Source organism: Thermobia domestica, chromosome 7 (genome assembly GCF_964235325.1).
Source record: "Thermobia domestica chromosome 7, izTheDome1.hap1.1, whole genome shotgun sequence".
Lineage (NCBI taxonomy): Eukaryota > Metazoa > Arthropoda > Insecta > Zygentoma > Lepismatidae > Thermobia > Thermobia domestica.
The window spans coordinates 59,471,112-59,487,099 of NC_137460.1; the positions used below are offsets into that span (position 1 = coordinate 59,471,112).

General features: G+C 36.1%; 3 protein-coding genes across 7 annotated transcripts in view; 2 read left to right on the forward strand and 1 right to left on the reverse strand.

Annotated features, from left to right (window-relative positions):
• The window catches only part of LOC145690145 (kynurenine aminotransferase-like), a 29,390-nt gene extending 24,247 nt beyond the window's left edge, over positions 1–5,143 (forward strand). For all 5 annotated transcript variants that reach the window (XM_081764750.1, XM_081764749.1, XM_081764748.1 and 2 more), the window contains exon 9: positions 2,843–5,143. In XM_081764750.1, coding sequence (XP_081620876.1) covers positions 2,843–2,902 — 60 coding nt within the window. In that variant the 3' untranslated portion in view covers positions 2,903–5,143. The remainder of the gene's footprint in view (positions 1–2,842) is intronic.
• Positions 5,144–7,301: 2,158 nt separating this feature from the next.
• Positions 7,302–8,492, forward strand: LOC145689201 (uncharacterized). The gene has a single exon (XM_081763336.1). The coding sequence runs from the start codon at positions 7,302–7,304 to the stop codon at positions 8,490–8,492; it is 1,191 nt and encodes a 396-aa protein (XP_081619462.1).
• Positions 8,493–9,755: 1,263 nt separating this feature from the next.
• Positions 9,756–15,399, reverse strand: LOC145688882 (CIMIP2 protein CG18335-like). The gene is made up of 2 exons (XM_081763046.1): positions 15,325–15,399; positions 9,756–10,256 (listed from the first exon to the last, which is right to left on the reverse strand). Exons 1-2 carry the CDS (start codon positions 15,335–15,337, stop codon positions 9,946–9,948), a joined length of 324 nt encoding a protein of 107 aa, XP_081619172.1. The 5' UTR covers positions 15,338–15,399; the 3' UTR covers positions 9,756–9,945.
• Between the last annotated feature and the right edge of the window lie 589 nt (positions 15,400–15,988).

Below are 15,988 nucleotides of genomic sequence, written 5' to 3' on the forward strand. Positions count from 1 at the left end.
ATCTGTGTATTTGACATGCATAGTTCTACAGCGTTATATACCTAGGTATAGGATAAATCTAAAGTCCGGGGCCATAGCCCAACTCCGTTATGGATAATAAAAAAAGGAAAGTTGTTGGAAATAGGCTGTTTTCAATCTAAAGTGGTTGGGCCAGTTTACAGGGTGTTACAAAAATTTGTCACAATATTTTGGGAATAAATTCCTTACATCAAAATAACAAAAAAAAAAAAAAAAATAATAATAAATAAATAAATAAAAATAAAAATAAAAAAAATAAAAATTTCGTATGGACCTGTGTAGGAAGTGCATAGTTTCGTAGTTATAGGGTGCCGAAAACGTGAAAAATAACTTTGAAGGTCCATAGTTCAATTACTGTACACATACTGAGAAACTAGTGTGTGAACTACCCAAATATCCATCTTTCAGAACCTCCGGTACTTGCGCAATCATTTTTAGAGTAGCTGTTTGGGAGTACTTGATCACACTCCACCTACCTCTCTAAAAATTGGTGCGCAAGTTTTGGAGCTTTCTTAAACATGGATATTTGGATAGTTCACATATCTTGACCCGACTACGATAGGTCCCATAGTAGTGAAGGTATGAATTTTTGAAGTTCACTTGTTTCACGTTTTTAGCACCCTGTAACTCTGAAACTATCCACTTTTGAACATAGCTTCATATAAACTTTTCTTATTTTGATGTGAGAAATCTGTTCTCAAAATATTGTGACACATTCTTGTAACACCCTGTATATAGTAAGACTAAGTTTCTTAGTCTTGGGGTAGGGACCCATAAGGAGATCGCAAGAGGAATGCATGGCGGTCACTAAGGTAGGTGGAAAAATAAACGCAATTTGGATCTAGTAGCGGAAAAATATATTTTTAAAGATTATTTTGAATTTATTATTTTCATTGTCATATTTTTGTTTCTTCACTTATTGTCAAATACTGTAAAGAATATTAAACAATATTTTAAACAAACAAAGAATCTTAAAAAAATGGAATAGAAAAGGAAAGAAACTGATGAAAAATTACATATTAAAACACAAAAATTATAAATAGAACAAAATCTAAATATTGAAATATAGCTCAAACCAAAAATTAGTGTGAAACCCGAGCCTGGTGTGATTTCACTAGTTTGCCAATGTCCGGTTGAATTTTTGTGTCGCACATAATCAAATCATTCTCACATTGAGGATATAGCAGCTATGATCAGCGAAGCAACTGATTATTTTCTGGGCGGTGCCGAGGAAATTATAGGGGCTAAATACTAATTCATAGTAGTAGCTGTACCGTACTGTTGATAAATCAACAATGGAGAAGAGATTTCGTCGACTTGGAAAGGGATTGGTTTCGTTTGAAATTGTTTGTTATTCTTTGCTAAGTTGAATGTCTATATAAGGCTTACATACACATGCAACTGTAAGCGACAAATAGTAATAATAAGATAATAACCTTCCTACCCCCCCCCCCAAAAAAAAAAATCACGGTATGAATAAGTTGAGAAAGCCTATGTAAGATAATGGCAATACTTACAATTTTACTGCAAACAAGTGACCACAAGTGTTGATTAAAATTTGGTAGTTGTTAATATTCAAAGAATGAAAAGTGGTTGACTGAACTGGGACTCGAACTCGAGATTTCCGGTATACCATGCTGATGCGTTAACCACTATGTTACCCAGTCCGCTTCCCAGAACAGGCAAACACCCTCACTCCTGTAGTCGGTGCTATCTACTCAAACTACATGGCATGTACCATAGCCTAGATGCCTTGCTTGGATAGTCCAGTGTCCATATATTAAGAATAACTTTTGACGATTCCGATTTAAACTTATTGACATCTCACCTGCAGGGGATTTGGTATGTAAAAAATAAATTTAAATTGTTAAAAAAGTGCTACGTTAAAAGAATCATTTTAAATGGTTCAACTGTTCTCTCGCTTTGTCCATTTTACAAAAGGGGAAATTAAAATATAAAAATTATCCCCTTCCTCCCGTGAGAAGGGTTATTTTCGTAAACGTTGGGATACTGTCAACTTGGTTTTAATAAGTATATAAGTAATAAGTATATCAACCGAGTTGCATCTGTCCAACTTGAGAGGCTTGTGAGATTATTTTTGGCTGAAACTTTGAAACCTTTCATAGGATACACATTTTAAAGTAACACGATGGAAACCCGACGCGAGCCAAGTGGTAACTATGATCGCAAGTTCATTTCGAACTGTTCTGCAGTTTTCTCGTGATGATACGTAAGACAGCATAGATGTCATTCTTATACAGGGTGTTTCAAAGCAATGACAACGTTTGGGAAGTGATTCCTGACATCAAAGATAAGACAAAAAATATAGACCAACCTGGGTGCAGAAATCCGTCATTTCGGAATTATAGGCTGCCGAAAACATGAAAAAATGAACTTTAAAGGTGTATAGCTCCAATACTATGGGATCTACCGTAGTCGGGTCAAGACTTCACTTAGGAACTAATAGGTACCCTATCCAAAAATAAGTGTTTTAGAATCCTGCGGTACTCACACAACAATTTTTATAGAGGGAGTTTGGCTACGGGCATATATTTTGAAGTGCTCACCAACTACCTCTTTAAAGTTTTTTTTTCTTCTTCTTTCTTTCTTCATGTTTTCGGCAGCTTATAGCTCCGAAATGACGGGTTTCTGTACCCAGGTTGGTCTATATATTTTTTGTCTGATCTTGGTGTCAGGAATCACCTTCCAATCGCTGTCGACATTGTTTTGAAACATATGTGTACATTAAACATTATTTTGTGTGAAACATGAAAACAATATCTGTAATCTTTTATTATTTATTTATTTATTTATTTACTTTTAGAGAGACGACAACCTTCAGAAAGCAGCTGATATTTTGAAGAAATGGAAGGAATCCAGTTAATCGAGTGTAAAAATAAATGAATTTCCTGTGTGTTGGTGCTCATCACGTTCTTTTTTGTCAACAGAAGAATAAGTATAAAATAAATGTAGATATACAGTGAAGTAATCTGATTCGGATTATATTTTTACATTAGTAAGTAAATAAGAAAAAATGTACAGACATGTGTTTTCCAGAATGTTAATCTTTTCATACGTTTGTTGTTGTTCTTCTGTTTGTAAGGGAAACATACTATCATTTTCAGTATTTCCAAACGATAATTTTGTAATCTTTTAGCTGATGATTTCAATAATTCACATTTCATTGAATGAATTATTTCGCATAGTGTGTTTCCGTTATAATCTGAACATATATTTTTAAATAACGAATTTTCCTACTAATAAATCCACATTAATGATATTTAGAACTCAAGGAGAATCATGTAATGACAGATACTGTTGTTAATGTTATTTTGTAATCAACCATGAATTGTTGTAATCTATGCTTCAGCTTTCAAGTTTATAAATATCATTTGTATTGTACTTGAAATTAAAAGAACAAAATCCTTCTTTCGCACTCAATGAAAAAAAATACTGAAGCCACATTAAGATAGCAAAAATATGCAGTATTTTTATATTGAAAATTTATTTTCAAGAATTACTAAGTGTTATAGCACGGCCCACAAGAGATGGTCTCTGACGTTTCTTACCACATGCGGTGGGACATTGCAGCCCCTACTTTGATACCAGTGTTACCAACCACGATCACTCTGTCTTATACCATTAATTAAATTGCCACTACAGTTGCACCGAAAAAAAAAACCTTGACACGCGAGTAGTGGCAATGTCACTGCGAGCTGTCAGAGACGTTCTCTTACTGGACGCACTTATAAAATGTAAATAAATTCTCTGTCGAAGTTGAAAATGTAAAGAATGAAATGTCTTGTTTTACTGAATGTTAAGGGAGGAACCCATTTATTTAATAATAATGTTCCTTCAACATTTAAACTAAAAGAATACTGCATCCGTATCGGTATCTGAGTTTTGAAAGTTATTAACTTTTTTTATTATTATTGTAGTAAACACAATATCTTGTTTATAAGGGACATTTGATTGCTATTTTTTTGGCTTATCATCTGTATATCTGTACATACAGTCAAGTTTCAGAAAAGAAGATACTCCACAATAGTGGTAACAGCTGGTTCCATATGTTAATTTTCTTTATTGTTGTTTATAATTTATAATTCATGGAAGGTCTGCAGTACTCTGTGGTTACTCTTCCAGACAATACGGTTCTATACCTACATACAGAAAGGAGTAACCGAACTGCCTAGTTGGTTATAGTGTTATCAACGGCTCGGTTCACGGCTGTCATCACCGAGCCGAACCGAGAAGTGAGCTAACAGCTCACCCAACCGATCCGGCTCGAGCCCTCAACTCAGTTGGGCCGAACTGAGCCGAGCCGGTGGTTCATCCCAACTAAGCCGATGGCTCATCTCAATCGAGGCGATGGCTGACCTTAGCCGTGCCGAGTTAATGGCTCATTCCAATCGAGCCGGCTCGAGCTGTTGGATCAGTTGAACCGAGCCGGAGCTCGAGCTGAGCCAGTTGACATCACTAGTAGGTTAGTCCTTAGCCCTTCAAGTGTATACAATATTTCTACATTGTCAGCAAACTGTTACATCATTACGTGAAGAACACAAATACAAAGTTTGTGTGATTTTTTCTTTGTGTTTCCACTCAGTCGCTCTATCAATTCATAATGGCAAACGATCACTGTTTTGTTATTTTTCTTTTATAAACATTGCGAATATTCATGAAAATAATTCGCAAATAAGTACGAGTAAAAGGTGCAAAACATTGATAACTTCTATTTTTGAGTTACATGAAATGATAATTTATTTGAATGACAACACAATATGTGATTTAGTTGTCTTGAATAGCTATTAATAACGTATATAGTATGAAAGCATTACAAATCCAATGGCAAGCAATTACAGATCTGTGATTTGTCATTTTTTTTTATATAGGTATTTACTGATTTTTTCTTGTGAAGTATGTACAGAAGAAGTAATTTGAACTGTAATTTATATCAGGATATAATTGTTACATCCTTTTTAAAAGCCTTTTTGGAAATATGTACATTATATTTCTATTTGCTTACTTTGTAAAATTACTGTTGAGACTGTTGCTTTATCACTAAGTCTGAAATGTTATTTTGGAAGAAGTATTTTTCCAAATAAATAAAAATGTTCTACAAAATGCATTGATTGTTTGTATTGATCAAGAAACAATTACATCAGTTTTTTAATCACATGCCAAATGCCACATGGCTGAAGTGAGAAACTCGTTCGCGTGGTCGACTTCGACCGAGTATGTACAGTCATGTTCAAACAACTCTGGCCGCCCACTTAGTGAATCCTCTTTAGCTATTAAAGATTTTTATTTTAACCCAAAATGTTGAATTGTTGTGCGCACAGGTTTGGCTGGCTACGAGCTTTTAGAGAGAGGTGGGTGGTCAGAATTTTTGAACAAGACTATACGTATATGTGTCTCCATGTGTTAAAGTTGTTATATATTCTGAGAGGACAGTTTCTTTTAAATTATACAGCAGTAAACGTATACGCATAAGTGGTTGCGTATGACTAAACGTTGCTTTGTTTCTGTCGCCGAAGCTTATTATTATTGTTCTTCTTCCGTGGTTCGACCAATATCAGATTTTATTTTTTATAAACCTTGCCATGAATTGTAACAATTATGCAAAATTTGATCAAGATTAATCAAGTGATCGCAAGAACTAACCTCAATAATTGTGTTGCATTTCTCGGAATAGTAGAGCTTCGCTCAATGATAATTGTGACAAGTGGTATCTGCTACATGTTAAATACATTTCATTTTATAGAACAAACTTAATATAAAACATCAAAAGTATCAAAAACATAAAAATCTAAGTCAACTAATCTGTTTTCAGTAGAAACCAATGTTTAATAATAATAATAATAATAATAATAATAATAATAATAATAATAATAATAATAATAATAATAATAATAATAATAATAATCAAGGTAAAATTACAATGAAATGTTACGTATAATCTTGCGTAAACTGAACTAATTAATTGAAAGCAGGGATTCATAAGACCATTTCAAATATAAATAGATTAAATATATTGTTTCATTTTCAGGTTTTTTTAATACAATAGCTGATAAACTTCCATATAGACGAAATGCAAGGGGTACAGTACAGTACGGTACGGCAGGCGCAGTACAGAAACAAGTTGCACGATTAGGCAGTAGTGTGTAATGTGTCTGCTGGTAGTCGTGTTGTGCGAAGTGTAATAAAACCAAGAGTGACTCAATTCTAAGAAGGATATATTGTGCCACTGTCCGATGCACAATCCAGTTTTTAAACGGTGCCATCAACATGCATTTGCCGTTGGACGCTCCATTATGAATAGTGCAACAGTATCGTAGCGCAACCGCTCCTAGACTGTGTATAATCGATTAAGCTATATCCGAAACGGGTCCCAATTAGGTGACACTACCTCTGTTACACGGAATTATGACATTTACGGCATCGAAGAATCTATCGACACAACGTGCTATGACCACCCGGTCTAGTGTGTCCTAATAAACCATCTACGGTACAATTCACACACACAAAAAAAAAGTCTCAAGGTAGTCCATAAGGCGAATGTCATGCGCTGAAAGCTATCCTGTCTTGTAACGGAAAACCAATTTAAGAAGCTATACGAGTGCCACCTGGCAGTAGGTCGTTGGCGGTTTGTAGTATTACCGTAGACGAAAGGTGAATATGTCTAACTGGAAAGAGTCGATCAGTTACATACAGAAATGTCGATAACGGACGAAGCAATTTCGTGCGATCCACGCGGTTTTATGGCTGTGGCTTGATTTTGTTGGGAGGGTGTTACATCACATTCCCCACAAGGAAACCCTCACACTATAAAATGCGCATGAACCAGGTGGAACTGCGTCAAGAGAAGGCGTTCAGTAAACACAGTCAAATCAACGCTGGTATTCTACAGACAGGTTGAAAGCTAGAACGGAGGTTCGGGATGGACTATTGTGCCTTTGGATTTCTAGAAAACACTAAAGTTTATTCAAGGAACGTTCAGTACTTCATGTAAACAAATATACGTGGTGATAGCTTTATTTCATTGGTTACAGAGCCTATCAACATCCATGCGGTCGAAGAAAATAGTCCATCATCAAGTAAGCTCTTTTTTTAAATGTTTTTGTTTCTTATAAAGCTCATTTTCAGAAATGCAATTTCCTTACAATTAAATAATAGAAGTAACAATGTATCTAAGAATGAAATTGAATTAATGCAATAAAAGAGAATACGCATGCGCAGAAAGTGGCTTTGCTCCACCTTCGCGCGAATTATACGTAGTTTACAATATGGCCGCGTGTGGAGAATATGTAAAACGTCGACAGAGTAAACCGTTGCGTAGTGGTGAAAAACGTATTGTTCTCAATGTTTTCCGTAAGCTGTGTGAAAAACATCCAACGCTAGCCATAAAAGACATAGTGAAATTAACTGCAGAATTTACTGCTGTGTCTGTGTTTAGTGTTAATGGTGCTCGCAGTGAAAGATTAAAAAAAGGAATACTGTCAACTCCCGGGAAGAAACATAGACGTGAGAAACCAGTATTGGAAGTTCAGTGTGATGAATTTGTAAGAACTGCTATTTGTAGAAAAGTTCATCAATTTTATGTGAGAAATGAACCACCGACAATCAATAAAGTGCTGTCCGCTGTAAACAGCGATACAGATTTACCTAATTTCAAAAGAACGACTTTTTATACTCTACTGTGTGAAATCGGGTTCGAATTTGTCCGCAGAAATCGAAAACAAATAATCATTGATCGTGAAGATATAATACACTGGCGGAGGGAAATTCGTTCCTACAGGCAACAAGGTAAAAAAATATATTACCTTGATGAGACTTGGGTCAATGAAGGTCATACAACAACAAAAGTGTGGGTTGACTCAAGTGTAAAAGATAGAAAGCAAGCGTTTCTTTCAGGTTTGAGCACCGGCTTGAAAAATCCTACAGGAAAGGGGAAGCGCCTGATTCTCCTACATATTGGAAGTGAAGACGGTTTTTTGGAGGGAGGGGTCTTGCTTTTTGAATCCAACAAAACGGGGGATTATCATGATGAGATGACATGTGATGTGTTTAGCAATTGGTTTCGAAACATTTTGCCGAAACTCGAACCTAACAGTGTGATTGTCATGGACAATGCGCCATATCACAGTGTAAAGTCAGAGCGCATTCCCAACAGATCGTGGGTCAAAAACGATATTATTGAATGGATGGGAAATAAAGACATACCATACACAAAAGACATGATAAAAGACGAGCTAATTCAGGTGATAAAAGCAGCAAATGTAAAATCAAAATATGATAAATATATTATTGACAGTATGGCAGAAAACGCTGGCCACACTGTTTTAAGACTCCCTCCCTACCATTGTTTCTTTAACCCGATTGAGTTGGTGTGGAGTCAGGTCAAGGGTTACGTTGGAAGTAACAATACCACGTTCAAAATCAAGGAAGTTAAGAGCTTGGTTCAAAAGGGTTTGTAGCAAGTAACAGCTGATAAGTGGCAAGAGTGCATTAAACACGTCGTAGGCGAGGAGGAAAAATTCTTAGAATTGGATGGGATCTGTGACTCAGTTGTTCACCGTTTGGTTATAAATGTTGCTGACACAAGTAGCAGTGAGAGCGTGGATACGGATATGGAAGGGATTCAACCCATGTCAGATTCGCAATAGGTATGTTAACATGTTTCTATTTTTCGCTTTTGTTTACTTTTAAACCCACAATCAAATCATCAATTAGCATTATTGTTATTTTAATCGCGATTAGGGAAACAAATATAAATTCCAACTTTAATATGTAGTAATTATTGCTTGCTTTTATAATGCAAAATAGCCATGTTTGAAATTAATCGTTTCGTCTGCAAGATCACAATATTTCTCGTGGTGGTCTTGTTTTGTAAACTGCGTGGTACAAGCACGTGCTTCTCGATCGAAGCGCTGACCGATAGCCAATCATCCGATGACTGGCGGAGTAATACAATTCTGCAATGTTTACATCAGGATCAGAAGCTTCGTTGAATGAAGAATAGCTTTCTTCGCAAATGGCGTGCATAGTTACCTGTCTTTGGAAGGTGTCTGAGCAGAAGTTGAATAAAAAAAAACCGTTATACATCTGCAAAGAAGTCTTCTTCAGTGGAAAATGCGCTGTCGCGTAATTGTCAAGATTGCTGGTCGTTGGTACAAAGGTGGATTGTCATAAGTGAGTGAGTGAATGAACACTTCAAAATCGTCTATGTGGAAGCGTATTAACCTCTATATATTTTTAAGATTGAGCGAACTGTGAAATACAGTATGTTGTACAGTACCCAATATTTTCCCTTCCTCTAATTATAATTTAGCTATTGGAAAGCCTTAGGTGACTCCCTCTCTATAACAAATAAAGTTGTTCATTGGTTTTTAAAAGTAAATCTTTTACTAAAATCGTTTTGCGAAAATTTCACTGAAATCCTTGCCACATATTTGGTGCCTATAACTCGGAATCCAAAAGCATGCACTCCATATTTCATACACTTTATGGCTTGTAAGAACTTACTAAGTTTGATCCAAATCGGATAAGTAAGGTTTTATTTATTTATTTTCGAAAATGTGCCTTCGAATTTGATGGACCAGACCTCAGGAACTGAAAGGCTGCACACCACAAGATTTCACACGATTGTGTAGCACGACAAGGTCTTATCAGCACGCCAAGTTTGATCCACATTGGCCCGTATCGATTGTATCAATATCTTCATGATAAATACACATACGTACTATAAAGACACTGAATTGCATTATTTTTATTAAGGTTATTGTACATATTCTTACTTTAGTGGTACATCAGAAAAGAGGCAAGATCTTGCTTGAAGGCTTAATCTTTCATGGTTTACAAACAATCCGAAACAACAAGTACTTACACAAAACTATAAACATTAGCTGTAAGTTCAGTGGTTATTCAAACTCAAGGACGCTTATTTTTTCTAAGCCATTTCTTGCAATCAATTGTGTCATTTCCAAAGGTCTTCCCGTAGCGGAAGGCACTTCCCGGAATGTGGCCACAATAATGTGGAAGAAGTCCCATATAATTTAGATAAATTTCTTTCACTCGAATAGGAAAAGGTGGTATAGTAGAATAAACGTAACTAGGGGCCCATTCGGAAGCTTGCTTCTGATGATAGGTAGTCGAAAAACCACATTCAAGGACATTTGTCATTCGTCTCGGAGCGTACCCATACATTTGGTACGGTCCACCTGTAGTGTGACTCTTCAAACCTGCAAATAAATACAATTCAGAAAATATTCTTCTGAAACAATACTTGTGTAGAGAAAGATCGATAGACCTACAAGAATCTTATCTATACTTGTTTTTCTAACTTGGGATTGGACATTGTTGACTATTATTAAGAGAAATTACCATATTTACTCGAATATAAGCATCTCTTTCAACACAAAGGACTACAATTTTGGGGGAAGACTGATAATTGTAGAGTATTCATTGTTTGATTTTCTTTCTTTGTTTTTTTAGTTTAACGTCCCTCGTTTATGCTGGGATGGTAAGAGAGGCAGTAATGATTATAAGTAACCAAATGCATGTGTGAGGGGGAAGGAAACGGGAGAACCTCGAGAAAACCCACACATGATGTTTGCCCTCTGCAAAGCTCACTTAGCGCGAGCTTTGGAAAGAACCAGGGACCTTACACACTAGAGGAGAGTGCTGTACGACTAAACTATTACGGCCTATGTTAGATTTTTCTGTGTCAAAATAAGAAAGGAGCAAGAAACAAAAACGATGATTTCAGAATTTTGACAATGTAAAGTTGTTCGTTGTCGATTGTTTAATTTTTCAGTTCATAACAATGCATATAAGTTCATTCAAATGGAAGAAGTACTACCAGTAACCCTATCTGGAAAGATACTTTTTACAATGATAACGGCCGTATTTGGTAGTTGTGTGAAGTTTCTGTAGTGATCTTATAGCTGACGCATGTATTCACGTAAAAATTGATTCTCGAAACCGATACAAATTTTTAAAGAGTGATAAAATTTACTAATGTGGGATAATTAAAAGGAAATAGAGGCAGTGATGACAATTGTTTGCTTGCATGTAAGAGGTTAAACGTCTTTTCTTCTTTTTCTTCTTCTTCTTCGAGATTACAGTTCAATGTGTCCGAACCAATGGGGTTTCACCTCGAATTAAAACCTTTTCCCCACATTAAAAGTAAGAGTGCTGACCTTACAGCCATAATCGATGGATGAAAATAGATCTCAATTAACATATGTAAATATATGCTTCTTGATATTCAAGGTGTCATGGTGGCTTAGGTAGAATGCTTACCTCTGGTGCAAGAGGTCCCTGCTTTTATCCCTAGCCACGCGAGTTTGTGATTAATAACAAGGTGTCCCTGGGTTTTCTCCGGGTTGTTCCGTTTCCTCTCATTTTTTCATTTTACAAAATATCTCATAATCATTCACTCACATTGATCATCTATCTCCTTAAGTATAAAGGAGGGGATTGTGGGACGGGACGGAAACTAAAAATTTCACTTCATTTTTCATTTTGGTATTCAAAAATTGAGTATTTATTATGTATTTATGCTTGTCGTTTTGAGAGTAAGAAAACCGATTATTATACTAAATATGGTAAAACTACAAGAACATTGCACAAAAATGGAGTACACATATCAATCATTTTTTAAAATATCTCAAATAATGCTTATCACATATATGTATTTTCTCTTGGTAATGAAGTTGTTGCAGTATATCTCTCTCATTCAATAAATACTTGTAAAAATATATATCAATGCAGAATATTTCAAGTTATACAACATCTTTCCAGAAAGTTCGATGAATAACGTCATATTACTCATGGTTGTAATTACCGTCGCATCCTGCACCGGACAGATCAAGACATGTCTGAAAAATTCCCGAGAGGCAGCACTGCTAATGTGCTTATCTCGTGTTAACGGCATATTGTAGACTGAAGGTGCAGAGCGAGCGGTCGAAACCAAAAATGGAGCAGCGAACGAATATGCTGTTCTGTTTCAAACTTGGAAAATTAGCGAAAGAAACTCATGAAATACTGATAACAGTTTACAAAGTACGTGCTGTCACCTTGAACTGTGTTTATGAGTGGTTTAAATGTTTCCGAGAAAGACGAGACACCGTGGAATACGCTCCACGCACTGACCGACTTGCAACTGCACAGCCCAGTCAACGTACAGAAACTGAAGGTGCTTTTGACCCAGGATCGTCGCATGACAGTGTGGATGATAGTAAAGGAAGTGAGAATTGGTCGTAAGATGAAACACCTCATAGTGAACTGGGATTTATGTAAACACAAGGTTTACTCCGACTTGTGCTCCACACTTTGACACCGAAACAAATGCAATTTCGGTTTGACGCGTATGGAGACCTCGTCGATATGGCGGATCGAAACCCAAATTTCCTGAAAACTATTTTCACGGGCGACGAAATCTAGTACCTGAGGTACGATCCGGAAGGCAAGCAGCAATGTATGGAATGGCTGGGCCCAGGGTCGCCGAAAAGCAAGAGGGAACGAGGTGAGAGATCCCGCATCAAGACAATGATCGTGGTATTCTTCGACTCTGAAGATCTTATCCATAAAGATTTTTTCCTGGAGGGTACCGCGTTACATGCTTCTATATACGTGGAAATGCTGCAACGGATCAAGCAGGAACGCCTCCAGTACACCAAGAAAGGCGACTGGAGCCTACTCCACGACAATGCCCGCCATACACTGCCTTTCTGGTGCAGCAGTTCCTGGCCAACAGGGGAGTTGTGTCACTCAATCACCCAGCCCACTTCCCAGACTTGTCTGCCCTGGACATTTTCTTGTTACCCAAATTGAAATCAGCCTTGTAGGGCCAAAGGTTTTCGGACATCCAAATCTTTACGACCCAGTTGAAGGCCATTCCTAAAGACGAGTACGCCAGAAGTTTTCAGGACTTATATAGCCGTTCCCGGAAGTACATTACCATCGACGGGGATTACTTCTAAGGCCAGTAACTGCTGCTTCATGTAAAACAACAATTCATTCGAAATATAGAGCACCATTCATCGAACTTTCTGGACAAAGGTTGTATTTAACTAGTAGAAGGCTCATTGTTTTTTGATAGTGCGATGAGAATGTTAATAAAAATAGAAAATCTCTTCCATGAGGAATTATTTTGTTTTTATTTACTGATTCTCACACATCGTTTGTCTGACTTTTATTTTTATTTATTTATTTATTTATTTTACGCCAATAAACATTAGAAAAAGGATGCTTAAGTATAATGTAGCACAAGAAAAAGCCCACCTATTGCTTGCCCAGAATGTAAATGCTTGCCCAGAGTTGAAAGAAAAGAACTAATTCCAGATTTAATAAGGAATGCAGGATAATTTGATCTCTAGGTTGATGTTTGTCATATTTGAACTGTCTTGTTTCGACAAAATTGATAAACAAAATATGCTGTACAGTAATACATCATTTATTAATTCTATGTTTAAATCAATTGTAGTTTCAGTACGTTGGTCACACATGAAAGAAAACAACCTTTCAAAATTTGTATAATGTTGTTTCCAAGAGTTGAATGGTCCACCTTGTATATATGAGCGGCTCGAACGAATACAATAGTAAGCACCATTTCCGATGAAATAAAATTATTAGGTAGAATGGGTTGGGATCGAATCACAGAGCTGTATGTAGGTAGTTTAATTTCGGAAATATACCTGGAGATGTCAGAAGAAGATTGTTTGTTATATCTCATTGCATTACATTCCATGGAAATGTTGAACTTTCTTTACAATTAGTCGAAAGCTAGAAAATGTTACATACCGTTGTGTTTCCCCTAGCTCATATGTATGTGTTCATATACTCGTATATAAACCTTTTCTCGGTATCTTTTACCATTTTTGGCCTATGAGGAATCTGGAAGTTATTCAATCTACTAACTAACTAACTAACTCTATGGCTTATGAAACCCGAAGGTTCAATTCCGCGTTCACGAAAGCTCTCCACTGACTTCTATCTTTAGCCAACTGGATTCAGTTTCTGCTATGTATTCCTATTCATGCAAGATCTATCTTAATATTGTCCTCCTATCTGTGCCTAGGTCTCTTAATGGTTGTTTTCGGATTGGTCTTAAAGTCAAGACTTTAAAAACGTTTCTACTTTCTTCCATCCTAGCTACATGACCTGCCCACCTAAGCCTCCTAGACTTGATGACCCTAACAATGTTTGATAAACGTATAAATTATGTAGTTCCTCATTATGAAGTTTCCGCCATTCCACATTCCCGTTCTTCTCGGATCCGAATATTCGTCTCACGATCTTGTTCTCAGACACTTTCAGTCTACAAATTTCCCTCAGAGTAAGCGACCATATTTTGCAACCATACAGTCCAATAGGCGTGATTATCGTTTTATGTATTTTAAGCTTTAAATTCCTCGTCAGAATTCGCGACGACAAAAGAGTTTTAACTGAATAATAATATGATTTCCCTGCTTTTATTTGACATTTAATTTCAGTTCGCTACTGTCAGTTTTTATAGAAGAATAAGGTACCAAATAGGTCCCAGTCTTAAAACTTTGAATTCATATAAAAATTATTTCTCGCTACATATCTCTCAGTTTTTGCTCTACGAGAATCAACTATTGAAATTGGTTTCAAGGCACAAGAGGGGAGAGACAGAATGTATTACTGGATCTCTCAATCCATATTAGAAAACCGTTTTTCGATTTTTACTGTTCTTGATCTGACACTGTCCACACACACGAATGGACAGATTAATTTTAAACATTTCCCATACTTATGCATATTATAAATGCTAGTGCTGTCATCTCTAAGTTGTCGTAATTCTGTCATACATACAATTTAGAAGATTTTATTTTTATCTAAGGTCTGCACTAGTTTTTAGAAGAATAATGTTATTGTAAAACACGTCTCCATGGCAGTCTGTCTCCTTGAAAGTAACACTTACGCCGTATCTATCTTTGGTCTTTCAAACAAGCTAGATTTTCATATGCACTATTCTTTTTATAGTGTACGTAGCTACCTATTATCACTAAAAAACAAAGCAAGTATAGTGTGCGCATCTGACACTAACACTCCCGTATTTGGATATTTAACTATCTGCTTCCAGATTTCGAATTTCCTAAACAATTAAGGAAATTAAGATCAGAACACTGTAAATGGAATGCAATTATTGGATGCCCAATTTGGATAAAACATATAAATCATGTGAATAGCAAATATATAGCCTAATATACTTCCAATTGAAATTTTAAAAATATATATTAGATATTCTAATTTAAATAAATAGGTAATTCTTATATTTACCAAGTTCACGCATGATGATTAACAGTATAATTTTGAACTTCCCAAAATAAAAAACTCAGTTGCTATGAGCAATCGTTAATAGTGATAACAATACAGTTTTTCATTATTAACATTAGAATTATTTTTAAAATGTAGAAACGAAAACACTTTCTTCCTATTTCTCTACCTATGTATTATGTATTATTTATAACATTTGTAATTTCTGGTATCCCACAGCACAACAGAATGCCAGCATTATAAACCTGAATTGTAATATAAATTTGATTTATAGCTAATTAGGTAAAGAATTTATATTTTAAAATTTTATTCTTCTTATACTCAAGAGTCCAAAGGTAGAGGTATTGTTTCTCTATCGGCACAACTACACTCTACTTCACAACTACATATGCTGTATGTACACTGACTTAACGAAACTCAGGATACCCAACTATATCTGATTGTTTCCCCTTTGACCCTGCGGAGCTCATAGATACGGCATAGAACTGAGTATACAAGCCCCTCGTACTTAAGGAGGCACTTGACACCTCACAGTTGCAGAGTGGCAGTCAAATGTGGCCTGTTTGTGGATCAAAGATCCAATGCAGTGAGCCTGAGCGTAGGGACGTTCCAGATATGCTCGATTTTCATATCGAGCTCCAAAGTGGCTAGTTCAGTCATTGGGCCT

Excerpts from the sequence above, each read along its gene's own strand:
- LOC145689201 (XM_081763336.1), top strand. The coding sequence starts at position 7,302 with ATGGCCGCGTGTGGAGAATATGTAAAACGTCGACAGAGTAAACCGTTG.